The sequence below is a fragment of the Triturus cristatus genome, chromosome 2_2, assembly GCF_964204655.1.
Source record: "Triturus cristatus chromosome 2_2, aTriCri1.1, whole genome shotgun sequence".
NCBI classification, from domain to species: domain Eukaryota; kingdom Metazoa; phylum Chordata; class Amphibia; order Caudata; family Salamandridae; genus Triturus; species Triturus cristatus.
Genome location: NC_140582.1, coordinates 1162806474 through 1162830715, shown reverse-complemented (window position 1 = coordinate 1162830715; position 24242 = coordinate 1162806474). Strand labels below are relative to the sequence as shown.

The window sequence follows — 24242 nt, the reverse complement described above, 5'->3', positions numbered from 1 at the left end:
CAGATAGCAGCAGCGTGTATAACCATAACCCACTGAGCTACCTTTCCAGCTTCAATGCTGTGATTTTATCCAAAGCGTTTTACCTGAGAACTTTTAATGCCCCGTTATTAATGCCCTATAGATATCACTTTTAAACTACATTTTCCTGCCAGTATACGTGTGAGCTGAGGACTGCACACTGATCTCAGCAGCTGAGACTTACTTTGTGAGCTCTTGTACCATTAGTATAAAACACCTCAGCACTTAAAATAGTTGAATTTCCTGTTGCCTAACACTTTCATCTCCCACTTCAATTCAAAGTTGATTCTCTGCCCACTCCCGGTAAGAACCTCCCACTTACAGTGATCACCTTGCTAATTTTAGACCTCCGCCAGGAGTCTTGAATGTTTGAATGACTGCCAGCGCACGGTATGTGATCCTAAATAAACTGGCTGCCGGGTAGCGTCAGGATGCCCCAGCAGTAATGTGCACTGACGCAAACAGAATCACATGCGAGTTCTGCGCATCAGCTGTTGCCATGGACACCAGTACACTGCATAACAAGAATAACCTGTTTGCAGATCCTATTCCATCTGCATTGCCTCCGCTGCACTGGCGGCCCTTTCAACAATGCGTTTAAAGCATTGTGCATTGTTCACAAATCCATGAACAACCAGAGACTTACGTCATTATCAGAAGGCTTTAAATGACTTCTCCTGCAGATGAATAGGTTTTGTTACATGACCCAAAATAAATTAGGTGGGAGGTCTCTTTCGGTGCCTGCTACAGTACAAGGGAGCCATCTACCTTTGACCCTGCGTCTGAAGCACAACTCACTAGACTTTAAAGAAGCCATCAAAACCGGGATCTAGTTTGGGGGGCGGGGGGAGCGGTGAGTTAGTGGTTTTCTGGGCATTTTCGTTTGCTCTCCTCTAGTATGGGCAATATATTTGACTCCAGCAATTGGTCAATTTCATTTTACGAAAACTGTGCAATTGAAATAGCTATTGGGTACTCTGGAGGAATTGTTCCTGGTGCTGGGTACTCCGGAGGAATTGTTCCTGGTGCTTCATTGTATTATATGCCTATTTGGAAAACAATAAAGACAACTTTGACAAAAAATCTAGATCTACCCTTTGACACGTCGGGGCATATTTACGAGAGCCTTGCATCATGTTTGCACCACACAAAGTGGTACATGTGTGACGCAAGGCTGTGAGTCATGTTCATGAAGCCACGCAAAGCCACATTGCGTGGATTTAAGTGGCCTCATAAATCTTGAATAACGCAACGTAGCGCAAATCGCTGCATCGCTTTAGCCTGCCCAAGGGAGGTGCTCTATGGGTGCTGCTGTGCGGGTTCCCAAGCAACTCCCATGGGTTTTGACGCATCCCCAGATCTACAAGGACTTGTAAACCTGGGAATGCGTCAAAATCTTACGCCTCCCAAGGGCTGGCATAACAAGGAGAAATACATTTATTTCTCCCTGTTTTTTCTTCTTTCTATGTGTGCGCATAGAAGGAGAAAAACATCTCTATGGGTTGTTGTTGTACAAGAAGGTGCCCCTTCCTGCAAAAAAACAACCCTGCCGACAACCCAGGCACCCTTGGACAATGGTCACAATGGTGCAAGGGTGCCTGTGTTTGCACTAGGCTGCGGAAACAGCGCCAGCACAGGGGGAAAAGTCAGGAATGCACCGTATTGAATTAATACAATGCATCCCTGCCCTTTCACTTTGACTTAGGGCAGAGCGGCAAGGTGACTTGCTGCATTCCCCTGCACCAAAACCCCATAAATGAGGCCCATAAGCACTTAAGCACTTAGGGACGTATTTATGGCCCTCTTGCGCCGCCGTAGCGTCACTTTTGTGATGCTCTGGTGGGGCAAACTTGAAATCATATCTATGAGACAATGCAAAGCAACTTTTTGGGGCATTGAATGGCCTCATAGACATGGAGTAAGACAAGGCAGATTAAATCGCTGCGTTGCCTTACTCTACGCTCGGTATGCATTCCACGAGCATTGGGGTGGGTGTGCCCACGCAACACCCATGGATTTTGATGCTTCCCCAGATTTAAAAGACCATGTACACCTAGTGATGCGCCAAAACCTTATGCCTCCCGAGGTGAGGTGTGACAAGGAGAAATACCTTTATTTCGCCTCGTTTTTCCCTATTTCCATGTGTGGTGCATTCTGCAGCAGCACACATGGAAAGAGGAAAACGCCTCTCAGGATTGTTTTAGTGCAGGAAAGTGCCCCTTCCTGCACAAAAGCAATCCTGGCAACAACACAGGCACCCTTCACCATGGTGCAAGTGTGCCTGCGTTGGCGCTAGGCTGTCGAAATAGCGCCAGCGTTGGGGAAAGTACAGAATGCACCATATTGGACAAATACAGTGCATTCCTGCCCTTTCACTTTGACATGGGGCAACGCAGCAAGGTGCCTTGCTGCGCTGTCCTCTGCCAAAACCCCATAAATGAGGCCCTCAATGTTCTGGATCAAATGCAATCATTTCCGGTAGCGCCAAGATGCCTCTGGGCATATGCTAGCGCTTTAGATGAAAAACAAATGAAACAGACTTTATCATGTGTAGAATCCGTTTTTTGAGATAAGGCTTTGTTTTGTGTGTCCACCTCAGGAGGCCCCCACGGTGCTGTTGGAGTGGATCTGGCCTTTGAAAAAATGTTGTGTCAAATCTTTGGGGAGGACTTCATCGCAACCTTCAAAGCTAAGCGTCCGGCAGCCTGGGTGGACCTCATGATCGCCTTCGAAGCCCGCAAGAGGACAGCTGCCCCGCATCGCTCCACCCACCTCAACGTGTCACTGCCTTTCTCGTTCATTGACTTTTATCGGAGACACAAAGGCCAGAACGTGGAAACTGCCCTGAAGAAGAGCAGGTAATGTTCATGGTAGCCCTAGATCAAGATGAGTGCATGACTGAATGTACGCTGGTATGATTGTAAAGTGCCTCAGTTCTGAAAAACTAGGTGTGATTGTTGAGAATGGTAGAACTGACTGGGCTACAGCACACTCATAACTATGCTGAAGTCCTTTGCTCCTCCTCAGCCCCGCTACTCTGATGTACAGGAAGCAACTGGCCAAGACATCGACTTTCATCAAATTAATGTACACTAACGGCAGTGCTTAATTTGTGCCAGTGTTTGCCGGTGCTTAGCTCCAGGACTTGTTGCTAAACACCAGCACTTATTTATGACAGTCCACCACATGGTGACACTATCTAATTTGGAACAGAGCTCATAAATAAGAAAATGTGTTCAGTATACTTAAGAAAATAATAAAACCACAGGAGGGGGGGGGGAAGCTATCCCTACAGTGAGAGGTGACCTGTGAATACCTCGGGCTCTGGTGCTTATAATTTTACAAATTAAACACAAAACAGTGTATCCCAGAAGGCCTGTTTGCAACCATTAAGTAACGGTACTCTCCCATTACAAAAATCACGTCACAAGGCTCAATCCTGGGGTGCAGGAAAGGTAGGTTTGGACAATAATAGATACAAGTTGGCATTACTGTGGTTAGGTTTGTTAGTTACAAAAAGGGGTTATGTATGCAGATGGCAAGATTAGGACCCTCTCAGTGAAAAAATTGGAAAAGAGGTCTTGACCAGTGTATGAGTATGGAAAAACCTACTAAAACCCCTAAAGGCTGTCCACAGAAACACCATAAAATATGGGTGAGTTGGTGTCAGTATCATGGGAGTGTTAAGGAACCAACTGGGCCTGAGATCTGTAGATCTGAGACTCCAACTTAATCGGGATGGGCATGGACAAAGGTGTGAATACATTTCTGTGCCTGTTTGGGGTGATCCATGGTCATCTACAACACACGTGAGCAGTGGTGGGAGGAGGGCAGGGTTGATTTTCTTTTTCCTTATTGTGTTAGAATGTTTTTATTCTTTCTTTTGTACTGTCAGATAAAAAACAATAAAAAACGTTTTTATTGAAAAAAACAAAGTATCACATCCCAGCTGAGGAGTTCTAGCACTCTTCCTTTCAAATTGCTTAGGTCCAAGTGAAGATGATGGCAAAATCATTGTGTCCACCACGAATTCCACCCTATAACAGCACATTCCAGAGGCAGATGTTACAGCAACTGTCCAACAGCGAAAGCTTAGCCAAAGTGGGGCAGGTAACAAGACATTGGGGCCGATTCACAGAACTAATCTGAGACAAAATCCTGAACTTACTACTTTTGGTATTCACAGAAGGCATTTAGTAGTAGTGAAGTTAGGATTTTGTCTTAAGTTTAACTTAATACAGACTTAAGACAAACTTAAGACAGACTTAAGGCAGACTTAAGACAAAATCCTAACTTTACTAATACTAAATGCCTTCTGTGAATACCAAACGTAGTACGTTTAGGATTTTGTCTCAGATTACTTTTTGTGAATCGGGCCCTTAGATCTGAAACACACACATAAAGCTGAATTGGAGGCAAAAAACCTAATTTTTAAAGGCCAAGCAAAAGTACAGACCTCAACCCCACTTAGATGCTGTGGTGGGACCTGAAGAGGGCTGTGCATAAATAAATGCCCTAAAATATTACCAAACTTGAGCTGTTTTGTAAAGAGGAGGGGGCCAGAATTTCTGCCAGGCAATGTGAGAGACTGAGAAGTTCCTAAGGGAAATGTTTACCACACGTTGATGCTGATTAAGGGAGATCCACGCAGACTGACAGGAATTAGGGTTTTTGGTTCAATAAATGATGACAAACTTAAATATGTGCATGTCATTTGTCACATGAGGTCAGATGTATCCACTGTTAGACCTTGGTGAGGACTACAAGTTCAGATATATCTTACTATGTAGAACCACAGGAGGTTTTTTGTTATTTTATTCCGTTAAGAACATACATCCACTTCAAGATAATGCTCAAGCGATATACATCAATGCTTTAGTCTCATGTCACAACTCACCTCAGTGATGGTCATTTAATATGTTTTCGCCCACAGTGTCAATTTTGTGAAATGGTCATCGCAAGGCATGCTGAGAATGTCATCGGAGGCCATGAATGAACTCTTCCAGCCGACCATCAGCAAAATTGTCCAACACATAGGTACGCAAACCACGGCCGGGATCGGGTATTCTGTCTAAGAATAAATTGTTGTACGGAACTGTGACGTTACACTTGTTTCCCATAGTATGGTACAGCTGTTCATGTGATGGGTTGTGTTTACATTTGCACAAAAAAAAAAACTTTTCAGATTCTCAACTATTTTGCCCATCTATGTTGAATTTTGGTGTGTAAAATAAGCACTGGAAGAACAATAAACCACATCCCTGAAGCTTGGACCTTCAAGGCCCAGGTAAACAGTTCTGTTGAATTACTCCTATGTTTGGAGCAGATTTCTGAATTTTTAATGGGACTCGCATAGAATCCTGTGAGTAAGCCAGGAAGTCTCCACCACTCATAGATTTCCTGGAGTTCAACAATGCACCTCTACTCAAGCAGGCTTGCCACTAGGTGGGACAATACTTATGTGTAAATGTGACTCACATGTGCAGAGGTAACATTTTAATCGCAGTGAAAATGTGATTTTACCATAGATCTCATTGTATCCCTCAACAAGGCTGTTTCATTCAATTGAACATTTTACTTAGGGTACCAGGAAAGTTAAACATTTGTCTCCCCGAGCAAGTGAATCAGAGACTCCTCCTTTTAGAAGCATAACATTAGAGCCTCTTGTCTGGTGTATACGTCTGTGTGGGTGGGCTGCCAGCCTTACCTGGGCCTCAGATGTAAACATTTGGTCATGGCATGCTACACAATGACTAATCACAAAGTTTTGCTATGGCCACGAAAGGTGTCATACTTTCTCCGACCAGGATGGTGAGTCTTCCTGAGCTACATGCCAGGTTGAGGTGGGGCTTTTTCACCAACATTACCGGGAACCACCAGTAAATCCACCCTACTAAGGCGAGCTTACATGATCACTGGATGGTTTTGTATATTTGATATATTTTATCTGCACACCAGAAATTGTATATATACATTGAACAGCAGCACTAACAAGTTGGTTCTGAAGAAAGCCCCTACTCCTCTACGTGAGGGTGACTATGCTGCAAATGTCGACTACATTTTGACACTAACTGCTAGTATATGTTTTTCCTGCTACTGCCCTGTTTTTAGGTCTCACCTGAGCCAGCGCATGCGCTGCCCTGGCGAGACATTTAGTGAGTGGGCTTTTAAAAGTCCGACCACAGCTTTGTGTGGCATACAGTGTGCGGTTACACGCACAGGCACGAGCAGAGGTGCCATCTGGCTTTCCTCTCGCTCGCCCAAGCGCGCGCGCGCCTCGCTTCAATGCTTCTCCCCCTCCCCCACCACAGAGCATGTCTCGTAGCTTGTTTTTTAATTGCAGTGCAGGCATGCCCAGCTGTATCTTAAACTATGGAGGCCGCGCCTTTGTTTATTTAGCACGGCGTGGCTCGCAGATGTCCATTTCTCCGCCAGCTCAGCGTCAAGCTTAAATTGTTTTTGTGGCATTTCGGAGAACTCTTTCTGTTTTTCTTTAATTGCAGCGCTGGCATGCCCAGCTGTATCTTAAACTATTGCAGCCGCGCCTTTGTTTGTTTAGCACGGCGCGGCTCGTAGATGTCCATTCCTCATCGCTGCTCCTCAAAGCCCCTCATCTTTCAAAGAGGTGAAGGGGATGAAGAGGGGGGTAAGTTTGCACAGATGTCAGGGACAGGAATCCGACTCAGCTACTTGCACCACCCTCTCTGCTGCTACGTCGGGTTTGTTGTTTTTAGTGTTCGGGTTTGTTGCTCTTTCAGCCCCACACACTTCCTGCAGCAGCTGAGCCAAGTAATGAGGGGAGGCAGAGTCTCGCAGCATCCCTCCCTGCTCCTCGCGCTCAGACCCCCTCCTGGAAATGGAGACTCTCGTGTCCTGTGTCAGTCCCCAGGAACACTAAACTGCCATTGCTGCGCCCCCACTTCCATAGTGCTTCTGTCCCCACAGATGGTGCTTCATACAGGGGTTATAAATCATGCCGATGCTGCCCTTGTGTAGCGCTCTCTTGCTGTCTAGTTAGGTTCACGCTACACACGCTCCAGCACACAACATAAATTCTGAAGGTGTGCTTCCTTTCAGCAGCCAATGTTGTAATTGTGATCCTCCTTCCACTACCTAGCACGGTTACCAGTAATCGCAGGCTGTCTCTGGACGAGCATCCCTGCACAAAGCCTACCTGTGACTCACCGGTGGAATTGCTTCTTGAAGTCGCATCCCCATGCCCTAGCTGGAGTTTATCAGCGGTGAGCTGTAACTGCAGCACTCGCTGTCATCCGATATTAGGACCTTGTCTAGCTCTCTCTTTGTCTCCTCTTTCTATTATACCTGGAGAAACCCTACAACGAGGAGATTGTCTCTCCCTTGCATTTCCTATAAAATTCCACTGGGAATCCATCATCCTACGTGATTCATTGGTGGACATTTCTTTTGCGGCTCTGGTTATAACCATGTCGGCGCTCCCTTGCCTCCCCACTTAAGCCGTGTCACATTAATGGAAGCGAAGAAGCCTGCTTCTGCAGCCTTCTCTATTTACTCTGGGTGACAGAAATGAGCATACTATTTCCAAAGGCACGGTCACCATCTCTCCCTTCTCGTTCTCCGTAGTTGTCATGTTGCACAGATATATTGCAAGCCAGTTTAATGATTATTAAAGGCAGTATAGTGTCTATTTTAGTTGCAAATAAGAAGGTTTGTTAGATAATTTTTTGGGTCAAAAAATACACCAGCAGTAACATACGTAATTAAAGAAATCCACAAAGCAAGGAAGGGGTGCAATACCACAGGCTGTTACTAGGTGTCCCTGTGGAGTTGTAAATGGGCCTCTATTATCCACATAAGATACGGCATCCCTAATGCAATTATAAAAAGAAAGATTGCAACTGAGAATACTTCCAATAAAAACAAATGGAAAAGTAGGCTCAGCTGCAATCTTTTTTTATTTTTATAATTTCATTAAGGGTGGAGTACCTTAAGTTGCTAATGCAGGTCCCTTTACAACTCCACAGGGACACCTAGTAACAGCCTGTGGTGCTGCACCCTTTCCTGGTTTTATGGATTTTATTTTATTAGTTATGGTACTGCTGGAATATTTTTTGACAAAACAAAATCTAACAAACATTATAATTTGCAACGCCAATAGCTCAAAATTACCCTAATGCGAGACCTATTGCATTGCAAATGCTTGTTGATCCTGGCTTAGGGACACACAAATAAAGGGATATTGCATAGCTTGGAGCTAGTTTTATCCTCACGTTTTCCGTTTGCTCTGCTATCCTGTCTACCTTGAGCTCATGACTGTGGTATTTATTATACCATCCTCAATAAAAATTACCCCTGAGCTCCTCCCTCTCAGAGAGGGAGTTGTAGCCCGTGCTGTGACGAGGCATCACGGCATGAGTAGAATACCAATGATGAAGCATGCCACCTCTGGTGGGTGAGGGATTTTGTCCTTTTAAAGTGATATCCCTTTGTGGCTAGGTCTCTCCTTTGACAGTAGTTTTTGTTTTTCAGACCCAATGGTTTCTTGATTGTGATGTTTGCTACACAGTGCCCAGATCTTAACTCTTCAGGATTCTCCCAGTAAAAAAAAAGCTAAAACTCTAAAGTAGACTTCCTTCTTTTGTTACTCCTGTAAGAAGCCCTCTCCACTTAAACTCTGAGTGATAGCCCATTCTTATTGTTAGAAACAGGTTTAAAGCTTTAATGAATTTTTAAACATATATGGACCTTATAATTGACGTTATATACATCCACTTCAAGATAATGCTCAAGTGATATACATTAAATGCTTTAGTATCATTTCACATCACACTTCAGTGATGGCCATTTAATATGTTTTCATCTATGGGACTTATAATAGACCGGAACACAGTACTCACTCTCCCTGGCAAGAATATCCTACAACAGGGGCATTGGTGGCACCGGGAGGAGGGAATTATAGGAGATTATGAGATGTACCCTCAGAAAGGAGGAATTACAGGGGAAATGTGGCGTTTCACTTTAGATTCCCACATTAATTTACCATTTTCCCCCTGAGTTTCATCAGGATAGTTCAGCAGCTTCTAGTGGCATAATTGTCCAAGTGAAACACAGTGGATCCGGGGAGTCACAGTGGATCTCAAAATCCCGATGGGGCGATTAACTGCATATTGATCCCATTGGGGTGACTCCATGGCTGCTAGTGAGGCCCTGCATATGTCTGGGCAGTCAATTTCTCCTTCAGGTACCAGATGTAAGGTAATAGATACCATTTTATATCGATGAGAGTCACTCTTGTGTTCCTTAAACTACCCAATACTTTGGCCATACACAAAAGCTTTCAATGCCAAGCAATACAGAAGTTTCTTTTTCACAAGTAGACAATATTCTCATACGCAGTTACTACACACATTATGTGAGTAAGTGCATATACAAAACTACATAAGACAGGAAGTGCATATGGAGGTGACTCCGATCCTTGTGATAATGAACGTCTTTCTTGGTCAGGCTTTTTGACCGCTGCTCTTGTCGGCAATGTGCCATACTCAACATGTCTGCCCAATCCTCTGACATTAAGCATCTAGGGGCTCACATTAACAATCTGTCTTCACCTATATCTTTAGGTATTTACACGCCCTGAAAATGTGCATGCTTTTCTAAGAGGGAGAAGTAATTTCGGTTCCTCTGCAGGAACGGGGAGGGAATGCCCCTGTATTTAATCTGGTGTAGGGAAGGAATCTTCATAGAGAATCACCAGCGCAGAACATGGGGCAGCACAAATGCCACAGATAAGAAATGGAGTATGTTGGAAACTGGGTTTCTCTGCAGATGCCCCCCCTCGCACTTTCTGCCCCCATTAGAACTGATAGATGCTGGTTTTTTACCCTGATAGTGCACTGTGGCTCCTAACCAGGTCCCAGTGCCAGTGCTCTTTCCCCAAAAGGTAACTGTGAGTTGGTGCACCCAATTGGTGAGCACTTATCAATCTTTGTAAGTCCCTAGTATATGGTACCAGTGGTACCCATGCAAGGGTGATAAGAGGGGTCACCAGGGCTTCAGCACTTTATTGTGTCATCATGCGTCACCCAGGTAACAGTACAACTGCAGGACTGCCATGCAGCCCTGCACGAGCAGCCTGTCTGCACAAGAAGAGCCCTGCACACACCACGTGCTGCAGAGCCAAACCACTGCCTTAATGTACATAAGTCACCCTTCAGGTATGCCTTCTGTAGCCCAGAAGCTAGGGTCCGTTATATTCATGGCCATTATGGTACCACCTAATTGTGTCATGTGTGGCCTCAAACACCATGCTTTTTCACCCCTAACATGATTCTCGTCTCAAGGGTGAGCTGGCATGCACAGGCGTACTACCCCCCTAAGATACAGCAACGCAGTGCCTTTGCGGGCTTCCCCTTAGCAGTTTGCAGCCAAGACAAGAGCCTGACCTCCTGGTGTGTTGTGATGGCACTTCCATAGGATGAAGACAAAGGCCTGGGCAGGAAGGAGATCACAACTGCTCCCTCTCAGGATGGCTAGCGTTTACAGTAATCAAGGCAGTGAGTCTCAAAGGCTTCGCCACCCTTGATATGTAATTTACTTGTCCCCCACTTGAGGACAAACCCGTCACACACCTGAAGCTGCATTAGCATGCAGGCAGGCTGCAAAATTAGGTAGTCAGGAGAAGTACAGCCCCAAAAGATTAGCCTCACCTATAGGGTGGTCTAGGAGGTCTGTATAGCCAAGGAAGGGTGCTATATTGGGAGACCCTGTAACAGAGTAGTCTGGGTAGCACCTTGACGTACAAACACAGGATGTTTTCACTACAGGAGCAGGATAGCCGCAGTGGCCAGTAGCCCATTGACCACTGTCCCTCGCACCCTTTATGCCCCCTAATCAAGGATTTAAAGGGCTCCTCTGATACCAGAACCTCAGTTCTGACTTTGAGACTGAAAAGAGACACAGAGAAGATGCCATCACTGACAACAGGACTTTGGACCCTGCCACAGTGCAAAGAAAGGACACTTTAGTGCCCTGAAGAGACCATACACTGGAACCGTGGGTTCAACGGGTATCCGTGGCAAAAGCTCATTGCTCCCAGGAAGAGGGACTCCAGTGGATGCCAGAAACTGAAGCAGACTCCCTTGGACTAATGGGTCCAGTCCTCTGCAAGCTGCAGGAAAATTGATGCGCTGCATGACCAGAATTGCGACTCGCTGTGCCTGTCGATAGTGAGCCCAAAGAGAAGTGGTTTTCAAGCTGCTACTCCACTCCTGTTGCCCTCCAGCTTCCGAACTAGCCATGGACTACATTTGCTGCAGCCAAGGCCTGGTGATCGCCAGTCGGGTGATGACCTCTTGAGTGACATCTCCAGCCTGAGAGCAATTCACAACGGCAGTGACAGATGCCGGCAATGACCCAGCTGCTGTGTCCCTGAAGGAGGTGCATTGAATGTGTGGCAAAGCATTTTTGGCACGTCCTTCCCCGATGATTGGCAGCTGCCAGCTACCTCTGCACCTGGATCCACCGAGCAAGATAGAAGAATCCCAAAGGCCTCTACTCGATAAGGGTATGGCTTTGTCCAGTGCTGCATTTTATTTTTGACAGCTCCCGCGGATCCTGTCAGCACCCAGGACAGCCAAGTAACCTCTGCACCCGGACTCCCTAGGCAAAGTAACGAAGCACTGACGTTTGAGGCTTGGTCTAGTGACCCCCAAGACATTTGCAACAAGAGGGTTTATTTGAACTCACCCTGCAGGTGACCGAGTATCACCTGTGTTTTCCCCCATTCACTTCAAAGGTAAACATTTGACAGCTTCAACTGCATTTATTGCTTAATGTTTTGAAATTCTATAACTCCGGTTAGATGCAACGTAGCAAGTTTATTTTGGTGTCAATATTTATATAAAAATACAATCTATTTTTATAAATTGGTGTCAGGATTTCTTTCTTGCCATTTACTTATTGTCAATGTACGTGAAAACTCTGCAACGCCCTTGCTGACCATTTCCACAACAAGATAGCAACCATCTATAAAAACTTCAACACCCAACCCACCAACCTCTTCAGCCATCAGCCAACCACCACCGCTGACTCACTGCATGGAAACAACTCAGCACATCGGACACATCCAAGCTATTGAACACAATACACTCGGGATCACCCACTGCCCCCTGCCCCCACCAGCACATCAACATCGGCAGAGACGAGATTAGCAGCCAGCTCACCACCATTCTCAACACCTTGCTAACCTCCACCACCATGCCTGGAAACACGCTCAGCAGACCCCAGGGAGCTCCAGAACTAGACACCCGTCTCGCTTTTATCCTTCCCCATCAAGGTCCTGGAGAAGGCCATCAACCTCCAACTCACCCGACACCTGGAGGAAAATCAACCTTCTTGCCCCTCCACAGTCAGGCTTCAGATCCAACCGCAGCACTGAGAGAGCCTTGATCACCCCAATTGGACAACATTCACATCCTAATCGACAGTAGAGAATCAGCTGCCCTGATCCTGTCCGACCTCTCTGCAGCCTTCGACATGGTCTCCCACCACACTCGCATCAATCGAATCGCTTTCTGTACTTTGGCATCACAGACTACGCTCTCAAATGGATGGCATCCTATCTCATGGGACGCACCCAGAAAGTATGACTCCCCTTTTCACAATACTGGCAAAGCACAACATCTGTGGCGTACCACAAGGTTCATCCCTCAGCCCTACTGTCTTCAATATCTACATGGCACCACTCATGGACATTGTCAGATCTCAACACATCAACATCATCCTCCATGCCGACGACGCCCAGCTCATCCTATCGCTCTCAGCCGACCCCACTTCGGCAGAAACCAACTTCCAAACTGTATGAAGAACATCGCTGCCTGGATGATGGACAGCTGCGTCAAGCTCAACACGGACAGGATGGAAGTCTTCATCTTCGGCAAGCTCACCACCCTATGGAACGATTCCTTGTGGCTATCGGAACTCGGACCCACCCCCACTCCAAAAGACCACACCTGCAACCTCAGCATCTTTCCTGACAGCAAACTATTGATGAAATGTCAAGTCAACACCGTCTCCTCAGCCTGATTTGACTTGCTCCTCAAGATCTTCAAGTGGCTCCCCATCAACACCAGGAAAACAGTAACCCAAGCCCTCATCACCAGCTGACTGGACTACGGCAACACCCTCTATGCTGGCACCACCATCAAACTCATGCAATGATTACAGTCAATCCAGAACGTGGTAGCCAGACTGATCCACTATCTACCCAAAAGAGCGCACATTACCCAACACCCGTAGGACCTCCACTGGCTCCCTGTTCAGAAGAGATGCTATTTGAAGCTCCTGACCAATGCCTACAAAGACCTCCTTAACCAAGGGCCTGCCTACCTGAACCACCGCCTACACTTCCACCAGTCATACAGGAACCTACGCTCAGCACACCTCGCAGAGATTCCGCGCATTCGTTGCAGCTGCACTGGAGGATGCCCCTTCTCCCACCTCGCCGCCAAAACATGGAACACCCTACCCCTCCACTGCGCACTGCACCATCGCTGACCAAGTTCAGAAAGGGACTCAAGTCCTGGCTGTTCGACTGAGGCCAGCAGCAACCGCCTGGAGACCCTTCGGGTGACAAGCAGCATTGTTCAAATACGACCTGATTGATAAAATGCTTTACACATGTTCCTCTTAGTAAGCCTGACTGCTCTTTGCCACGCTACCAGGACAAAGTTAGGGATTGCTGAGAGCGATTCCGAGGTCCACTTCTATGCACTGTGTTAGTATTACATGATAAGGCCCACCAGCCATATCACACAATACTTAGTATTACTTTATAACGCCCACCAACCATATCCCACAGTACTTAGTATTACATGATAGGGCCACCAGCCATATCCCACAATACTTAGTATTACAAGATAAGGCCCACCAGCCATATCACACAATACTTAGTATTACATGATAAGGCCCACCAGCCATATCACACAGTACTTAGTATTACATGATAGGGCCACCAGCCATATCCCACAGTACTTAGTATTACATGATAGGGCCACCAGCCATATCCCACAATACTTAGTATTACATGATAAGGCCCACCAGCCATATCCCAAAATACTTAGTATTACATGATAGGGCCACCAGCCATATCCCACAATACTTAGTATTACATGATAAGGCCCACCAGCCACATCACATAGTACTTAGTATTACATGATAAGGCCCACCAGTCATATCACATAATACTTAGTATTACATGATAAGGCCCACCAGCCATATCACACAATACTTCCACCTTGTAACAGAGGAAATGTAAGCAAATCCAAAAGTTGATTCTTAAAGTGGTATACCTAGGGGCTCATTATCAAGCCCCTTGCACCGCTGGTATGTCACTTTTTCCTATATTAAATGTAACACACTGGCGACGCAAGGGGCTTGTAAATAAGCCCCTTACAGTTTAGATCTGGCCTTGAGGCAGATTAGCTGTCTTGTTAGCCCATGTTTTTTGGAAAAATATATACATATATACTGGGGTTTCGAGCGAGCCCACTTAATCTACTGGCCTGTTCAAATGTCATTCACATTTTGTGTCAACCCACCACAGCACACAGCATAGGGCACAGGGCCAGCCTACTGCATCTATTGTCTCTCTTATACTGTAAGAGACAGCATCCTGCCTCATCTTAGATGCTCAGTCACCTGAAAACGAGTGCACTGCAGTGCCAAAGCTGGTCTTTTTGATAATTTTTATATTTTTGCAAATTACATACCTTTGCGAAACAAAAATGGAAGGAAAAATGTACGCTTCCTAAGGTCTAGATTTATTGTCTTTGCCATTGCTTGTTTATCTCTGAATTGTAGCTATTGGTTAATGTTTTATCTGTATTGGCCAGAATTGATTCAGGTTTGTCAGTTAAGTGCTGTCAATTGAGCGTATCTGAAAATGTACAACGTTAAAAAGTCTAAAGCAAGCCATGAGCAGCATTGCCACCTTCAGGTCTGGAGTGACACTGCAGCCATGAGATGTTTACATGCTACTGAACATGTACAAGCTGAGGTCAGACAGAGTGCAGCAAAATGATTTCGGTTTATAGCAGAGCAGAGAGATTACACACAGAAGGTTTTACCTTTGTATTCCTTTGTCATGTAGTCTGTTGATTTTCCTAACAAGCTTTGGCAACGTCAATCAGTTTGGCTTTGCCAATGCTGTGCGGGTGACGCTCTTAGCTTTGTCAGTGCCAGAGAAAATGCACAAGCTTTGGCAAAGCCAATAGTGGCATCCAGCCATGTTAGAGCACAGAAAACATTGTTTTCTATACTTTCAAGATGGCCACCAGGTCATGATTTTAACAGTATAGAAAACAATTGTGGCGGCCATCTTATGTGTATAGAATACAATATTTTCTACACGTTTAACATGGTTGGTTGCTGATGTCGGCTTTGCATGCAGGCGCATATTAAAAGCACCTGGCTGTGGCTGGGGAGTGAGAGAATAATAACAAAAGGGGCACAGAGTGGTATAGGAAAGTGCAGTGAAACAACTTCAAGGGCATCTTGCAGTCAAATAAAGGTTTTTACATGGCACCAGCAGTGGAATGATAAACCCAGAGGCGCAGCAAGGGAACCATGGGCCACCATGAAAGCTAATGAGAATGGGTCCCCTTACCACCTGTTTAGTATCAAAATAATGCCATATTACAGGTGCAGAGGGCCCCTCACTCCCTTGGTCAATGCCACTACACCTGCTTCACTCTTGACTGCTACAGCACAGCCTACATCTGTTTGGAATCAAAAGGAAGCGTAAACAAACTAAGCTCCAAGGACAGCACAAACCCAGAAGAGAGAGGGCAGTCATCCAACAAAAAACAAGGACAGTAAGATAGATGAGAAAGCCATGTACTCATCACCCAGCGCTGACACAAAGGCCAGTGCTTAATTTGAACCGGTGGTTGTGCTCTGCACCCACTTAATTGGTTTCCGGAGCTCGGCACCGGCACTTAATTGTCAACACTGCACTTATGACAGTGTGCCACATGGTGGCGCTGCTCATCTAGAGATGAGCATAATAAGGGGTGTTTATGAAATCAATACACATTAAAAATTACTAATACCCGCCTCCCCAGCCATTCCTTCGGGGATCTGGAAAAATCTGAACTGTCGCACTTGCAGGCAAGAGAGATGGTTAGTAATTGTTTTTGCAGCGATGAAAACAACTAAGAGCCCTGGCACTTATTATATTACAAATTAAGCACTGCACAACGCCCACTTGGTGTTATACTACCTACATTGCTGTCTGCGACAGATATCTGAAGCCGGCTGTAGTGAGGACGCAAAAAATACGAGGTGCACAAAAAGTCACTCAGACAGCTCCAATTTTCAAGTACACAATTGGCCTTTCTTTAAACCAATATTAATTCATCGTTCACAGGCATGTCCAAAGCTTGTTAATGGGTACCATTAATGGGGAATGCATTATTCAGTATGTTAGCACTTGGGACGTGAAACACTACTCGTGCAAATGTTGTGAGTAAAGTGAATAGTTTACTGTGTGTGCCTGTGAACTCTGCTAATGGCGGCGCAGAGAAGGTTCGGGCCTTCCCAGGGCCTGAACACACTTTCAGTGTCAACCGGTTACATTGTTTAAGACACCGGTAAAGATGATATATGCATGAGATGGAATATTTTTAGATAATGGCTAAATGAATAAATAATGACATTTTCATAGTTAAACATTTTACAATGAATCCAAACATACCTCCCTACAAGCTACTGACGAGATTCTACAGTAATGGGCCAGTTTAGACCATAAGGCCTGGCTCATACAGAGCTGTGCCTGGCCTGGCTCATACAGAGCTGTGCCTGTGTAAAATCGAATGCAAATGCAAAAACAAAGGTGCATGCTGGTAGAAATATGTCTAGTGGTGTGTCACCCATCTTTTTTATTATGGATAAGTATTCTGCCATTGTCCGCGAGTGGACTATCCTGGTAACTATGGAAACGTGCACTTTTGTATGGTTATTCAAACCATCCCAAGGCCCATTATAATAGAAACCTGTGGAGGTTTACTTCTCTGATGGCAGGAGTAAGTCTATTTGTTCGACTAGGAAGGTGCATAAAATACACGGGAGTCTGCAATTCCTGTATAAAATCCAGTCTCTAATTTCCTCATTACAGGCAACTTCTGATGTCTCTAGTTGCCTGTAACAGTGCAATGACACAGCTGCTCACCTCTAATAATATTATTACAGTGGAATTCTGATGTCACAATGTCTCCTGCTAGGGCCAGCAGTCGAGGTGAAAGGCAGTCTCGAAGAATAATTAAAGCTGCAGTTTAAACACAGACAAACATCTGTTTTTTCCTTCTTATGGTCTGTTTTTTAAAAGTAAAGATAATGGGTAGAAAGGAGACTTCTATTGCAATATGTGTGTTTTTTGTGGCACACTAAAGGTGATTACAGAAAAATAGACTCTGTCTCCCTTTTTCTGCACTCTCTGGGCCTTAGTACTTTTTCAAACTGGGTTCTATTAAACCGATTTCATTATAATTTTGCTACAAATTACTAACTGCTTTTTGTTATGCTTAATTTCATATTAGAGTCCACTTTTGGTCTTCAAGTCTGTAACCATACTACCTCTTTCATATGAGAGAGAAATACACCACAGTTTTAAGTGGTTTGCATGAAGGGAGATGATGTTACCATCTGTTATAGGGAATAAAATACCCTCTGCCAGACATGTTTAGGATAGTGCTAGTCACCTCGGATTTCCATGACTTGATAAAGTAGCCCTGCTTTCGGCCTCGTTCCTCTATATAGTGACAGAACTTCTTGGTGACTTGCAATATCCTTATAATGTAAGGCTTGGGATAATTTATCACGTGTATTTCCTCACGTGTAATTGTCAATGTATATTCAGACATGCAAAAATGCCTGCACATAGTCTTGAATGGGAATTCAAACACGATTTCCAAGCATTCACCTTCAAACCTCTGACCGTAACAACTTCCAAGACATACTCTTGTAAAATTTTGTCAATTCCAAAAATGTTGGAGAAACGGAGGACGAAACCTACAGTAGTAAATTCTCATGTTGTTTGTGAATACCCCAGTGCTTAATTTGAGCTGGTGTTTTCCGGTGCTGAGCACCGGCACTTAATTGGTTTCCGGTGCTCGGCACCGGCACCTAATTGTTAGCACCACACTTAGGGCAGTCTGCCACAAGGTGGCGCTGCTCATGTAATTTAAAGATGAGCAGTATAACAGTTGTTTAGGAAAACAATATACATTAACGAAATGCTAATACCTGCCTCCCCAGCCATTCCTTTAGCTTTGGGGACCTGGAATAATCTGAACTGTCGCATTTACATGCAAGAGAGATGGTTAGTAGTTGTTTCGGCAGCAATGACAAGGGCGATGGGTGGTGCAAGCTACAGTGGCCTCCTGGTCAGAGCCCTGGCACTTAATATTTTACAAATTAAGCACTAGAAAACCCTAACTAAAGATGCAGTGTTTGTTGTGACTTTAGTCCTTCAGGTCTAAACAATAGAAACAAACAAGCTTTAACCCTGCCCCGCTCCTTATATTATTAGGTACTCCCTACTACGTCATCTGGAATTAACTTGATTGTGAGTGAAATATATATACCTTTGTCTCTCCCCCAATAGGTGACCTCATGAAGAAACCAGACGTGAAAGGCATCAAGTTCCTTTTCCTAGTTGGCGGATTCGCAGAGTCTCCAATGCTTCAACATGCTGTCCAATCAGCCTTCGGCAACACATGCCGTGTCATCATCCCTCAGGATGTCGGGCTCACAATTCTTAAAGGGGCCGTCCTATTTGGCCTTGACCCAACCATTGTCAGAGTGAGGAGGTCACCTTTGACCTATGGAGTTGGGGTCCTCAATAAGTTTGTGGAAGAGAAGCATCCGAAGGAAAAACTACTTGTAAAAGAGGGCAAAAACTGGTGCACCGATATTTTTGACAAGTTTGTCTCCGTTGACCAGTCGGTAGCACTGGGAGAGGTCGTCCAGCGCAGCTACTGCCCCGCAAGGCTTGGGCAACGCAAAATAATTATCAATATCTATTGTTCTTCCACCGATGACATCGTCTACATCACCGATCCTGGAGTGCGGAAGTGTGGGACCATCAACCTGGAGTTGTCGGAGGTGGACGAAACGAGCCTCAAACGGGGACGGCGCGAGATCCGCGCATGCATGCAGTTTGGGGACACAGAGATCAAAGTCTCAGCGATGGATGTCAAAACAGCAAAAACAGTCAGGGCCGCCATCGATTTCCTGTCAAACTGATCAAGAAAAGACAATGATGTTCAGTCCGATAGGATATGCTTTTCTCTTCATGCCGGGCATGTACGTCACAGATTGAAAAAACAAGAACACATAAAGTGCATGTGATTCTAAGGGCACAGTGTCATCTCAGCAGCAAGAGAGACAATTGTTGGTATATTTGATGGCTCTCACAGTGACAAATATCCTTGTTGACAGAAATGGGATTTAGAGGAGATTAGAGGGATTTTTCTTAGATTTCAGGAAGAAGCTGCGTGAGGTGAAGGCACACACACAGACAATTTCATAAAAACAATTTTAACCCCGCTTTTCAATCGAGTATGTTCTACAGCAAATCAGATGAAGATTAATGTAACGAAGATGAAATGTGACGTACACGGCAGTTGTCTTGATAACACCAGGGCAAAAGAAAAAAGAAAAGACATCAGCTCATGAAACAATAAAAATGGTAAATCATTTCAGCTGAAAAAGAGCAGGATAGCACGCGAAATGGAGGTGTACATGGGCAGATGTAAACTTCCTTGCTTGCTGAATACGAGGCTGTGATTGGTGGAGTAAAGTTGAGCATATTCTTGACTATTTACTGCAGGTGGCTGCTTGCACGCAATTAAGGAACATAAGCAGCGAAACACATGCCAAAATTTATTATCCGTTTCAGAAATCAGTTGAGCTTGAACCAACCATAGTGAGAGAACTCTGTGAACGATGGTCGAAATCTCAGTGGGTTGAGGCACCTATTGTGGTGAGACCCACCTGAATGTCATCCTTCCAATGTGGACCTTGATATGAACCAAAGTTCCATATCTATCAAATTGTGTTATTTGACATTGAAAATTGATTAACGCAAATGATATAGAAATCATTTAATCGTACTACTACTCGAGTCGTACTTTAAAAGTCATCAGTGTCAGTTCTAGTAGTGCAATATTTTCAGTCCTAACTTCTAGCACAAATGAAAGTGTTAACGTACGGAAGCCGGTAAGCATCTATGGTAAGTTCTTAAACTGGAATATGTTAAAATGCATTGAGAGAGTAGGAAACGTGGCCAGGGTCTCATTACATTTTTCACAGTGTTTCATTTATTTGCAGCAACCACAAAGAAGTACGGTAGCTGTACTATTGTACGTGACTCTGATCCTAACTAGGAAACCAAGTCAAAGTCCTACATGGATGATACAGAATTACTGGCAGGGGCCTAGGGAAGTGCATCCTTATGGAAGAGGAGGCCTCACACACATATTTGTGTCATGCTTCATCGGCGACCTCACCCCATCGTGGTAGGACAGTGGCACCAGGGCGGACTCGACCTCCTGTTGGACTCGGAGAAGGAAGGAGTTCTTAGATAAAAGCTACTGGACAAAAGAGTGATCCATATTAGAAAGTTAAAAATGCCTTTCAGTTCCCCGGTGTAACACTTTAATACATATTGGACTGCAGGCATATTTAAAAAACCGAGGTAAGATGGTGAGTCGAGAGCAATGGCTCGGACCATCTCTCTGTTATGCCATCATGTTTCTGCCCTACTCTGCAGCTCTTAAGGGTCTTGGGCATTCTTCAGGGCCATGGATTCCTAACTATCTTATGGCGATGTCGCAGAGTTTTATTTGTATACTAAAAAAAAAGGTACACTTAGGAGAATCCTACCTTACAGCGGCAAGGAGTGGTTCCGAATAGGTTATGAGGCACGATGTATCTTTTGGCATATGTATGACGATAAAGGACATCGTCCCTCCTTGACCAGAAAGCCAGTATCCCCTAAAGTTTAGGGTTAATCTGACCTGCATCCCAAACTCAGGTAGGCCTCTCCAGGGAACTACAAGGCATTTTGAACTTTCTGATCTGGATCCCTCTTTTGTCCGATAGCTTTTATTCGAGAACCCCCTCCTGACTCGAGTTGATGTCTCGAATACGAGGCTGTGATTGGTGGAGTAACGTAGCACTTATTCTTGATTGTTTACTGTAGGTGGCTGCTTGCAAGCAATTAAATAAAATAAGCAGGGAAACACATGGCAAAATGTATTGTCAATTTCAGGAATCAGGTGAGCATGAACCAACTATAGTGAACTATATATATGGTGAACTATAGTGATATAGAGAACTCTGTGAACGTTGGTCGAAATCTCAGCGGGTTAAGGCACATATTGTGGTAAGACCGACTTAACTCCGCCAACCTACTGTCATCCTTTCATCCCGAACCTTGATAGGAATCAGAGTTGCATATCTATCAAGTTGTGTTATTTGATATTGAAAATTGATCAACGCCAGTGACATAGAAATCATTAAATTGTGCTACTACTCTTGAGTCGTACTTTAAAAGTCAGTAGTGTCAGCTCTAGTATTGCAATATTTTCAGTCCTAACTTCTTGCACAAATCAAAGTGTTAACGTACAGAAGCCGGTAAGCATCCATGGTAAGTTCTTAAACTGGAATATGTTAAAATGCATTGAGTGAGTAGAAAATGTGGCCAGGGTCACATCACATTTTTTACAGTGTTGCATCCATTTACAGAGAATTCCAAGTCTATGACACAGGATGGTCACTGGATGAAAGAGGTTTGCAGTGGCAGGGGTTTAAAAAGGTTGCATAAACAAGAAATGGAGGGTCTGGACACTGATGTCATCCAAATTTATCACAAAGTCAGCGTAGGCATGTAGCCAGACAAGACAACTGCCACCATTTTGCACTGCATTTGTATCAATGGTGCGCGATACATTTAGGGCTCCGCTGCCCTATAGCTAGTTTTGCGCATTACAAATACCATATACATAAACAGATATATTCCTTTTGTTGAATCTTGTCCTATTTGTGATGGTCTCATGTAATTATTTACACATCATATTACAGTATTTGGGTCCTTGCAACCAAAACTTTCCAGTTCTCTATGATTTAATGTAACCTTTCATTTAATACTCACGAGTCGTCTACAGATAGCTTCCTGCCTACACTTTCCCACTCCTATCGGTTCTTATGTTCTCATTTATCTAAATCTTGTGCATTATAAGAGATTGTACACTCAAATTACCTATTCATTCCAGTATATGCAATTTTCTAATCCCAAAGTTTATTTTTGTATGACTTGCATTTGTGTAATTCTTTATGAAGGGCATTTTGATGTAATTGTATGGCATTCATGATATGTTTAACATCTACCGTATATATTTGTATCAAAATAAAAACATTTACAACCACAGATATTGTAATAGACGTGTGCAATCCCGTGTTCTGGGGTCACATTGAGCACTGTGAAATAAATGTATTTTAAGATTACATTTTGAGCGCAGGGTATGATCCATGACAATGAGTGTGACGTGCCTTATTATCATTTTAGTTCACTTTGCTCTCCAAGTAGAATTCAGTAAAGGAGAAAATCTCTACAATATTCTTAATTATGGAAAAGAAAGAACCAAAAGGGAAATCTGACCCTGCTGCTGTATGCAGAAATGTTTGGGGGAAGTTAACTTCGGAAGTATATTGAGGAGTGGGAGGGGTGTGTGTGTGTATACATCAGTGCTTAATTTGTGCCGGTGCTTTCCGGTGCTCAGTACCGGCACTTATTTCACAGGGCCGGGTCTATTGAATCTAAGGACACGTTGTGACTGCCAATGCTTGATGGCTGCAAGATTGAGAGGGAAAGAGAAGTTCTGCTGCCAGGGTCATGCACTGTGCATATTTGGGCCGAGCTCAGTGATGAGGGAGAGAGGAGAGCATTGCAACATAAGGCCCCACAGTGCGGGGGGAGGGGCAGTTCACCTAGCCCCTCTCAGCCTGTATTGTGCATGGCAAATTGATACACTTTGCATCTGCTGCTGCCGGGCTGGATCCTGTTTTTTCAGGAATGAAATGTATCTATTTCGTGAGGCAGGAGGCCCGAGCTTTTTTTTCCAGGAGTGGATGTGACCTGGCCTCCCTAGTGTGTGGATGAACTGAAGCTACAACTTAGCTTCACGTACAGCTCTGTGTACCAGTCTCCACTCGAGCTGTGCTGTGCTTGTAAAGCATATGGCCTTACAGAGAGGGGCTGTAGGCGCCAATGGACCCGAGGCGGCACAGACCTGCGGTAGGATAAGGATTTTTGTATTTATTTTAATACTCCCCCTTCCCGGACGGACGGACGGACGGACACACACACACACACACACACACACACACACACACACACACACACAACCACACACACACTTACACACACACACACACACACGCACACACACACACACACACACACGCTTTTTGTGGGTTTTATATAGAATAGGCCATTTATGGTTTGGGTGACGCACAGCGCTTGCTACAGTACAACGCTGGATTATGTGGTTCATATTATTTGGAACAATTACAAAATCTGGCAAGCAAATATGTTAATGTCAAGATTACTTAGTATTTGGAGAGGAGTTGGCCTAACGGCTAGGGCGGTCGACTTTAAATCTGGGAAACCGAGTTCGAGTCTCGGCAATGACGCTGAACATCCTGTTTTTCTGGGCAAATCACTTAATCTCGCCGTGCCTAACAAAAGTGAATGTGTCCTTATGTAACGCAACTAGTGTAAAGCGCTCTGATACCGATACCTTCGGGTCAAGAGTTTGCGCTATATAAAACTCCGTAAAGAAAAGAAATTGGTTGCGTTGCTTTGTGGGAAAAGTGAATTGTTGATTTACCCTATAAATTAAGGTATCATGAAGTAAGAGAAGAGGATCTGTGCTGTGCTCTCTTGATGTGTGCCATAGAAATGTTGGAGAAAATACAGAGGTCGAATTTTACAAACAAAAATATAGATATTTTAGCTGAGAGGTCATTGCTAGATGTGTCAGTAATTCCTTTGTATTATTCAGAAACACAGTCTTTATTTGTACTGTGGCATAATCTGCCACTAATATGTCAGTGAGTAACTTATGAGAGGGAAGTTTGAGGGACCATACAAATCTTTACTGTTTGGAACCGACTTATGAACC

General features: G+C 44.5%; 1 protein-coding gene across 1 annotated transcript in view; it reads left to right on the top strand.

Annotated features, from left to right (window-relative positions):
* The window catches only part of LOC146863287 (heat shock 70 kDa protein 12B-like), a 209444-nt gene extending 186881 nt beyond the window's left edge, over nt 1-22563 (top strand). The window contains exons 11-13 of the mRNA XM_085642702.1: nt 2618-2876; nt 4952-5055; nt 18659-22563. Coding sequence (XP_085498828.1) covers nt 2618-2876; nt 4952-5055; nt 18659-19299 — 1004 coding nt within the window. The 3' untranslated portion in view covers nt 19300-22563. The remainder of the gene's footprint in view (nt 1-2617; nt 2877-4951; nt 5056-18658) is intronic.
* Nucleotides 22564-24242: the final 1679 nt, after the last annotated feature.